This window comes from Musca vetustissima, unplaced genomic scaffold (genome assembly GCF_032173495.1).
Source record: "Musca vetustissima isolate MV318-11 ecotype Yass unplaced genomic scaffold, APGP_CSIRO_Mvet_v1 utg13253, whole genome shotgun sequence".
Classification (NCBI taxonomy): Eukaryota; Metazoa; Arthropoda; class Insecta; order Diptera; family Muscidae; genus Musca; species Musca vetustissima.
The window spans coordinates 156494-166869 of NW_026880658.1; the positions used below are offsets into that span (position 1 = coordinate 156494).

General features: G+C 33.5%; 2 protein-coding genes across 2 annotated transcripts; both read right to left on the reverse strand.

Moving 5' to 3' along the window:
* Positions 1-303: 303 nt before the first annotated feature.
* LOC133326399 (mucin-5AC-like) lies at positions 304-1785 on the reverse strand. Its single transcript, XM_061535052.1, has one exon. It carries the CDS (start codon positions 1783-1785, stop codon positions 304-306), a length of 1482 nt encoding a protein of 493 aa, XP_061391036.1.
* A 5004-nt stretch (positions 1786-6789) lies between these two features.
* Positions 6790-10087, reverse strand: LOC133326407 (E3 ubiquitin-protein ligase CBL-like). The gene is made up of 6 exons (XM_061535060.1): positions 9339-10087; positions 8953-9243; positions 8698-8818; positions 8461-8581; positions 8247-8368; positions 6790-7000 (listed from the first exon to the last, which is right to left on the reverse strand). The coding sequence occupies exons 1-6, from the start codon at positions 9884-9886 to the stop codon at positions 6863-6865; spliced, it is 1341 nt and encodes a 446-aa protein (XP_061391044.1). The 5' UTR covers positions 9887-10087; the 3' UTR covers positions 6790-6862.
* Positions 10088-10376: the final 289 nt, after the last annotated feature.

Genomic DNA, 10376 nt, shown 5'->3' on the forward strand with positions numbered 1-10376 from the left:
ATATCTTAAACAGTTGTACAGTTCAGTTGGTACATATTATATTGAATTCGATTTTTCAGCATAACCTCAGATTTGAAAAATTAGAATTCTTGAAGAAATTAAAGTTGTTTTTTTATTAATAAAAATATACTATATATGATTTATTACAATTTTTAATAAATTAATAGTTGTTGTTGTTATTTCATCAAAATATATGTTTTTTTTTTATCAATTTCTTATCATTTGTATATGTGTGAATGTGTGTGTGCCTATGTAATCTACTTCCTTTTTTTTGTATGAAAAAAGTTCCGAAAAACACACTTCTTAAACACTATTTTTTGCAACAAATTCTCGTAGAATATCACAAGCCATTTCAATATTATTTCGTGATATACCCAAGGCCGTAATGGCGTTCTCTTTGGAATAGCCTTCGTTCATTAGCCGAGCTATATATTCCAAATTGATATTCTCATAGGGTACGGTACAGTCGCCGACGACCACCTTTTGATTGATGGAAATGTTTTCATAAAGTAAAGGCTGTTGATGATGCTGCTGTTGGTGGTGATTGTTGTGAGGATGATGTTGCTGTTGTTGGAGATTTGCTATTGTTCGGTTATTTGGTGTTGCTGCTGCTGTTGTTGTGGTTTCATTGCTTGTAATTTTCAGATCATTACGTAGATTGTTGTTGCAATTTGTATTCGAAGACGACGACGTCGAGGAGGAAGATGCCAAGGTGGTGATAGTGTTGTTGCTGCCAGTTGTGGTATTGCTACATAAATGTGTATAATTACCAATTATTGTGGATCTTGCCTCCAGGGGCCGGGTATCAATGACACCCATAATAGTTTCAGCTGGCCCCACAATATCATCATCGAGCAGATTTGTTGTGGTTGTTGTGGCAAGTGTCGTTGCCACAAGAGATGTTGCTGTTGTTGTGAGTCGCTGTGCCCGCATCTCATCGACCAAACTATCCACGTGACTGCTATTATGTGGTGGTATGGGTGGTGCTGTGGTCTTCGGTACACAGATCTCACCCAAGGTAGCTGCAATATTGTCCACACTTTTGCTCGTCTGCGGCATGACAATCTTTTGCATGGCTCCGCCGCCATTCATTGGCCCATTTGTGGGACTAGTAACATTTACATTATCGGCACCCGGTGATGACTTCCTTGGTGGCAATGGTGGTGCCGATGACGGTGCCGAGCCAGTGGCTGCCAAGGCGACGCACGTGGCTTCACGTTTTTGGGCCTCTTTGGAGACAATAGCCTGTGATTCTTGGAGATTTTGTAATATGGCATACGAGGAGTTGGAATTGTCATTGCATATGTCCGTTTTATTGCCAATTTTATTGCCATAACCAGTCACAATAACGGAATTGGTACCCATCAATGGGGCACTCATACGATTCGTAGACTTTTGTGAGGCAACGACAACAACGGTTGCTGCAGACGACGATGATTGCGGTGTGGATGAGTTATTGGCTGTTGGAGGTGCCGTTGCTGCCTGCAATTGAACTGTGCTGCCACCATTGACCACATTCATTGGTGGAGCCGAAGGGGGAGGCTGATGAACCATGCCACCGCCGACGCCGCCACCACTTGATAATACTGACGCAGCACTTATATAATTAGCCGTTGCAGCCTGCTGTTGTTGTTGCTGCGGCTGACCGGCCAATGACAATGTTGGTATATGTCCAGCATATAAATCATTTTGTACTGCCATCAAACTGGGCGTAGTACTGCGCCTGGAAAATCGAGGCGAAGTGTGTGGACTATGTTTGTCCGAGGAATGTGTTGATGAGGTCATGTTGTTGCTTAGAGCATGTAATGATGATGTAGCTATATTAAAATCTCCAGTATCCTATAGATGATGGATAGATTAGATAATAAAAAAAGATATCGACAAGTCCATATAAGGTCAAAAATATTTAGTTTATTTAAAGAAAACAAATGAATAAACTTAATAAAAACTTAATGGATGTGAATGTTCGTAGGATGCAGATGAATATTAATATTCTACTGAAAGCAAGTCGAGTAAAACTAAAATCTCAATGTACCGTTATAGGAGGAGTGTATCAAAATATGTTGCTATTGTGAAAAGTCTTAAAAGAGTATCAAAAAAATATTACTTGCAAATTTTGAGAATAACATCCAGCAGTTTCTGTTAAAGTCGCGATTCGAACGAATTCGAGTGATTTACTAGAAAGTCAAATAATAGCCAAACAATTACCCTATATTTTTTTTCCTTCAAAATTATCAATGTTTTTATTATTACACAAAAAAAACTTTCAATATACACGTTTTACAATACTCTCAACATAATCATCATGTCAGATTTAAGGTGCGAAACTCACTATCCACGATATTATGGGGCAATTTTTCTCAAGAATATTTTCTACTGAACATAACATCTGTCTGTTAAATCCGTAAAATTTGCAAATTACATCCGATTCGAATGGAAATGTTACCAGAATCGTTCATATACTGATTTGGGTACATATTTTGACAATTTTCGCCAATGACTTTAATGTTTAACGTTAGGAACAGATGGGTTTAGGGAAAAAGAAAGGCAACACTTTCGAAACGAAAAAATAACAAAATATTATTTTCAACATTGTATATGTTGCTGCACAAACACAGACATTGGACAAAGGCCAACAACAACATTCGCTATAAGACGACGACAATAGTCAAATATAACAACAAATAATAGAACTTGTAGAGGGGGTAGGTTTGGAAATAAAACAAACAATATGCAGCATGCAGCACACAAATCCGGAAACAACAAAATTAAAGAAACGGCGAGCAAAGAGCAAAACAAAAGGAGAACAGAAAAATATAAACAAATTTTGTAATCTTTTTTGTTAAATAAATTTTTTGATTTTTATTTAGTATATATATGTAAATATAAAGAATATATATGTGTAACTTCTAAATTATTATAATATTTATAAAAAATAAAAATACACACATGAACAAAAAACGAGATTAAGGAGAGATACATTCATAAATATAAAACAAAAACACAGGGCAAATAGTTACAAGTGACAGACAAAGAGAGATAGATATAAAGAATAATATTTAATTAAAATAATTATATTTTATACAATTAGTTTAATACAGAGAGAGAGAGAGAGAGAGAGTGTGTGTGAAAAAGAGGGAACAATTTGTATATATATATATATTTTTTTTTTAATTTTTAGCTATTATAATAATTTACAAAATATATATAGAGTTGTTATAACAATTTGTATATATAAAATTATAAACAAAAAAGTAAAAAAAAAATAAGGAATAAAGAAAATTCAAGTTTTATTTGCATACAAATTCGAAAATTAAGGCAATTATATTAATGTTCTTCAAATTCATAATTTAATACTAACTTAAATGAGTTAATTTTTCTTTTGTTTGATTTTGAACAGCCTCAGCAGTAATAGATTTTCTAATTATCATTAAAGTAATTAGCCGAGTACTGTGTTTAACCCTCCAGTCACCGCGTTGGCTAGCTGGCTAATTAATGGAAATCTTGAAAATACGAATAGCAATTGCCGCTATATGGCGGCTTATAGACCTGCAGATTTCAAAATATTCCATATTCAATTTAAATGATAATTAACACCACATACGATGACTTCAGGGTTAATATTATAATAATTTTTTTTTTATATAAATTATATATTTTTAAATTTAATTATTTTTATTTTTTATAAAACAGTCTTATAAAATGTGTACACGAGAGACTCCCTAGAAACAAAATACATAATTGAACTAAAGCATTTATAAACAATTATATTATGGGTAATATATATATATGTTAAATGTAAACTTGTGAGTGTGAAACGATATTAAATTATTTAAGAAACAATTTCGTTTATTTCAAAATATTATTTCCTTTTATTATTATTATTGTGTTATTATTATGCATGCCAATGGTATACGTTTTTTTATTCTTTTTATACAAGATATCCCAAATTCTATGAATAACAAATAAAATGCAAAACACTCGTAAGGCTAGTTGAACCATTTTTAAAGGAATTACAAAAATGTATCCTTTGAAGTTTGAGAAAAGAAAATGATTATCAGCGAATGGTTTTCTATAGTAAAAGAAAACAAGGAAAATGTCAAGGGAAATTCAAATAATGCTAGGCATCGATTGCGACCTAGCAATGCAGTATATTGGAACTGAGCCGCATTTGTGATAACCAACACAACTGCTACCTGGCTTTAAAGCCCTAGCTGGATGGAAATTCCATTATCCATATTTACGCAAAAATATTAGTATGTCTCTCCCATACCCGACCAAAAACATCTATATAATTAATATGAAATAAAAAGCTCAACATTTCTTCCCATTACTTCGGTACGTGACGTTTTAGTTGCTATGCATAACTTATGCGGAGTTTTAAAGCTTTGTTGGGCACAGGACATAGTGAAAAAAGGGAAGTAAATGGTTGATGAGCTTGCTCGGCCTTCATATTGATGTTGATGAGTATTAAGTCTATTTGCTATCACATAAAATTCTAGAAGAAGGCGAACAGCATTAGACTAAGTTGTCTTCTTTCCCTACTAATTTTTGATTGGCTGATACGAGATTGATACTATTCTACTATTCTATCCTTCGTGTGGTATTCAAGTGAAACAGCTGATTATAACCTATCCTAATTTGTTCTAGGTGGTGTAGAATCACTTGAGGAACAGGCAAAAACGAATTTTTCGTTCTTTGGATTTCCTAACCTTGAGTAAAATTTGGGTCAATTCGTATACGTAACAAGCTTCATATGATTTTGACACTTTTCGGGGACGCCAACGGAATTAGTAACCGAAACTTTTCAAAGAAATCACGGAAATCATTGGCGGACATTTTTAAATAGGCTTAACTTGCCGTCTAAAAATGTTATTTTATTGAGGTAAATTTTTGATTGCATCAATGTGTATATACCATCAATTTCCATTCGATGGATGTATACTATTTATTAACCATAAACCGAGCCTCAGTTTTCCTTAACATAACCTCACTTGTGTTAAAAAATGTTTTATTTGTTTTCATCTTAATCTTCAAATTCCTTGCAAATATTTCATTTATATAGGTATATAATATTTTTGTATTTATGTTTGTTTTGCTTGATCTTAATAAAATTTAAAAAATGCTAATTTCTACAAATCTTTGGGAGAAAATGCAAACAAATATAATTATAATATTTCCATACTAATTATGCCACTATCTCTTAAAAAATAAAACTAAATGTTGTATATATGTATAAGATTATGATGATGATGGTGTGTGTAACTAACAAAAAAGTCATGTGAAAATATAGAAATTTTAAAAGGAAAAAATAAATTCTTTTAAAATCACACAGTGCTACAATTTAAACAAATTAATATCATTTGGGAGTAAAAGAAAGTGGGTCACATCATTTTAAATTCCAGGTCACATTTGCAATATTATATACGGGATTTAAGTTTAAATCAGTATTCGATATTAGAACATAAATCAGGAATCCAAATTTGTGATGTGGATTTTTACTCCCTTAAAACGAATGTTTGTGAAATTATAGCCAATGTTATAGGATTTCGGGAGGCACCTTTTTGGTAGTTATATCAATGCCTGTGCCCCTTATCGAAAAGTTAATCTTTCAAGCACTTTTTACGAGTTTGAATAGATTGACGGACTGTAAATTTATGAAGTCTAGCATGTAAAACAAAACTGTAGCACTGTGTTACTTATACATTATTTTTTTATAGAAAATACATTGCAGATCAGATTTTTTAAAAGTAGAGCAATTATTCTAATATTTGAAATATATATATATATATATATATTTGATTTTTTATATATTTGATTTTAGTTTTGGCCGCCAGCTAAGTGGCATATTGTGTATAACTAACTATTCAACTAATAATACATTACAAACTAAAAACTCCAAATCATACATTGCTATAAATTAAGGAAGTGTGATTCAAATAACGGGACTAAAGTCACAAGTTACGATTAAACATTATAATCATTATTTTTAATAAGGCGATAAGGTAGATTTCTTTCAAATTTCCCAAGAAAACTAATAAAAACTAAAAAAAGTAATAAATATATGGTGTTTTGTTGTTGTTTCTTTTTGTAACTTTTCATCATGATTAAATTAATCGTAAATAAACTTAAAATCTAAGGGTGCTATTTACATATGAATCTTTTTTTTGAAAAAAGTTTGTGAGTTTCCGGTTTTGATTCTGTTCAAGAGATATATGTATACAAAAGAGCATCAACAATACACATTATAAAAAAAATAATAAATAATTTAAAGGAAATTTAAAGCCTTATTTAAATTAAGAATTTCTTCCGGTTGTTTTTGTTTTGTGTTCCATTATATTGAGACTGTAACCAAAATAAAACAATTATATGTGTGACTAAAAAAATATCAAAATTGCCTATAACAAAATGTACGTTAAGGTTGTTGTGTAGCTTGTTCATTAAAGCTTGCAAAATTCAGTCAAAATCTCAATATTTGTACACTTGTTGTTGTTGTTCCCACTTATTCCATATCCACTAGAACAAATCTGAAAATTATAAATAATTTATAAACGAAAAATACATGCGTTTATCTTGTTCGTTAAATTGCAAAAATAGTAAACAAAACAAACAATGAAATTAATTTGAATCTCTTTTTTAAAGAGTTCAATAATTATGTGTGTGGTTATAGCCATGTTTTGTTTTTTTCGCAAATTATTCACAATACGGTTTGTTCATCATTACTTTTTTAAGAAGGGGGGATGTGGGCTCAATTTCAATAGTAATATACATATGGGCGATGGATGTGGTCGGTGTATTTCTTTGTATATAATAACTTTTGAAATCATAAACAAAATAAACTTAATAACTAATCATCTGTAAACTATACCTCAGTGTCGTCATCATCGTTTGCTTGATGGCGTCCATTGGTAGTACTGCGATTGTGTTGTTTACGTGGATCGAATGCGTCAACCACAATTTGTTCGGTGCCTTTGATTTCAGCACGACAGAATGGACAACCCTGTGAAAGAAAAGAAAGTGAACAAATAAATATATTAATTATTACAAATATGTTTAAAATTTCCTTTTTTTGAAAAAAGTAGATGTCTACTACTCATATCACAACTTTATATATGCTGGTATTTCTTAGAAATATCACAACAGACATACATCACAACATTTATTAACTATCAAAAGTTTTTTTCTACGACGTCCATGTTTGTTTGAAAATTCGGATTCTTTGCCAACACCATTCAGTTTTTAAGGTGTTTTTTTCTGAAGGAAAACTTGAGTTTGAGGGCGTTCGTTCACACATCAATTTTTCCTTTCCTGTGGGTTTCCGATAATTATATTCACGCTTTATTCTTGAATTACTTCAACTGCATCATTGTGAATATAATTAAATTCTATTTAAGAAGTCTTTTGATCTAGAGGTTATCTTTTGTGCCTCACTTTGTAGATAGAGAATTCCTTCCTGATATACTTTGGCGGTGGATGCCTTTTCTTTAGATGGTGAATCGGATGACTTGTTATATATACTCAAACAGTGCAACAATGGTGGATCACACATTACCGCATTACTTTCCACAGACCACAGCGGCTTATAGCTTTATATGTTGTAAATAATGTACGTTACAGCCCTTGACCTTATCACATATAGCTCAGGTGTGAGCAGACGATAGCCTTATAAAAACTATCGAATATGATTCCTAGAACCATTAGGTAATTAGGTATTCAACCTATCGAAAATGTAATTAACTGTTGTCTTAGGCGATATAACGGAACATACATGCCTTCGGAATTTGTGTTGGGAATCAGTAACTGAATTGTATTATCTATCGCTTGGGAGTAACAGGGCCTCAAGAGTCATAGCTACTGGCGACAATTATTAAATCGGCCTGTAAGAATTGCTTTTGTTGACTAGCTTAATTACCTGGACCACCTTGCATATTTAACGTGACATTGGTTTAGTAATCTACTCCTTGTTCATCTAATTACTTTCACATCACCATAGAGATTCCATCAGGACCAAGAACATTGTCCCCAAAAGTGGGGTACTTTCTTTGAATTCGAATTAGTATTGACACTAATGCGTTGTATTATGAGACTTGCAAATTTAACTACATCACAAATAATATATTTCCTCTGTCTGTTTTATACATAGTTTCAATGGGACATTTTAATAATTTGCACACTACATTTCAAATCCTTTAAGACATTCTTATAGTTCGAAGCCAAGCAAATTAAAAATAAAATGAAATATATACCTGTCCTTCTGAATCCACCTGCCACGATGTTAAACATGGTGTGCACAACAAGTGGCCGCAAGGTTCAATTCGTATGTCTTTGTCATTTTCTGCACATATCTTACATAGTTGGAAAGTACTTCCTGCAAAATAAAATAAAGAAATAATCGAAACATTATTATCTGATGCGATATACAATAAAACAAACACCCACACTCAGCAATCGACAACTTACCCATTTCACAGTAAAGTTCATATTGCTCTTGGGTAACTGTAATATGGTCTTCAGTTGGACTCTGTACAGCTGAAGACAAATCTGGATTATAGGCTTTGCCATCGGGATACAAATAGAAACCCTCTCTATAAAAACAAAATGTCAAATGTTTATTATTAATCAGGGCTTTTTAACACTTCATGGAAATTTGTTGCATGATGTTAATAAGGGCAGGGGAAATTGTACTGATGAAAATACTCGCCTATGACCATCCAGTAACGCTTGACAAAGTGATTTATTTTGTGGTATTGTTTGTAGGATCTCACCATCTGCAGTCACATAGCCAATTGCCCACTGGCCTAATCGTGTACACGACAATCTGTTAAATACAGAAATTGTATTATTAATATTGTTTTTATTCATATCATAACATCAGTAATTGTCATACAGTGGCAGACAAGCAAACAATTTTGTTTATGATTCATCTGTCCATATTATTCATTATCAACATACCTAAAAACATAACTTCCGGCCTTGTGTATGTAACGTTGTAGGCGAGCTTTGACTTCATCGTAAGTCAGAAATGCCACGTATCCGGGATGGGTTACGGCTAATATTTGCCAATTTCTCAGTAGGGTGGCCCAGGGTTGAAAGAGTCGCGAAAACACATCAAATTCAAAATTCGATATATAATCGTTGCACGTAAGATCGATGGTCGTTTTCAAGGCCATTGCTTCTAAACCCGACGATATGGGATGTACTTTATTCAATTCCTGACGAAATATCTTCCAAGGCACCAGAGTACTGGAAGTAAACAAACAAACGCACACACGCGCACACAATGAATGGGTGGTGGCCGCAATTCACCGTTTCGTCTGTCTGTCTGTCACTACACTTACCTATTGCCAAAGTTTGATTTCCAAAACTCCGCTGCATCTGCTTTTGTAATTCGAAACTGATCTCCGGCAAAGACCCCGTTGGGAAAAATAGCCTTCAATTCGCTCAACATATGTGAAAAGACCAAACTTAGTTTGGTCAAGTTGCGACGATAATGTGAGTTCTCGTCAAACATTTTCTCCTTCCCCTCCTTGAATAGCTTAATGGCCTGCTTGCACTTTCGCATCAGATTATTGATGAACACATTGAAGTGTTCGTTGTTGTGTAGCACATGCATCTGGTCCTCATTCTTGGAGTAGATCAGACGCAACCGTTGATACGTATCGGGCAGAATGTCCAATATGAAGGGTGGACTATTCTTCAGATTCATTTTCGGCTGCTGACACAATTTGACCACCTTGTCCATTAATTTCCAGGTTTTCTCGAGGGTCTTCTTGTCGGTGGACAAGCGTTGGGGCCCACATGCCTCCGAGAACGAGGCATGGAGCTTGGAAAATATAGAACTTATGTTTTTCGTTTGTTGTATGCGACTTGTACGGCTCGTCGCCATCTTTTACGTCTGTCCAGATTCAATTTTGGTATCGTTTCTTGTCTGCGTTTCTTTCGTCTTCGTTGTACCCAGATAAAATCTGCAAGTTGCAAATGCAACTGGATATCGTTAAATTAGAACACAAATTCACTGATAATTTTCTTTGCAGTCTTCACGGTTTGAAATTGAAATATCTTCCGAAAGATTTAATTAGATTTTCGACATGAAAAAACAGTTTTGTCTCGATTTTTTAATGCTTTTTTTCTCACATACTCGTGGAGTTTAGTGTCGGACTATTTCTAATGATAACGGCGTCAATTATGAACGCCGTCCATATGACATTTCGAGAAATGATTTAACGCAGCGTTGTATTGTAGTGGAGAGGAATAACAGGAATGGAAAATCAAAGAGGCTAAAGGGCTAAACAGAATGTTCGCGTTGAGCGTTTTTTGTTATCGCGTTAACGCACGCAAAAAGTTAAAATATATTTAACTCCGAAGCGCAGCGCACA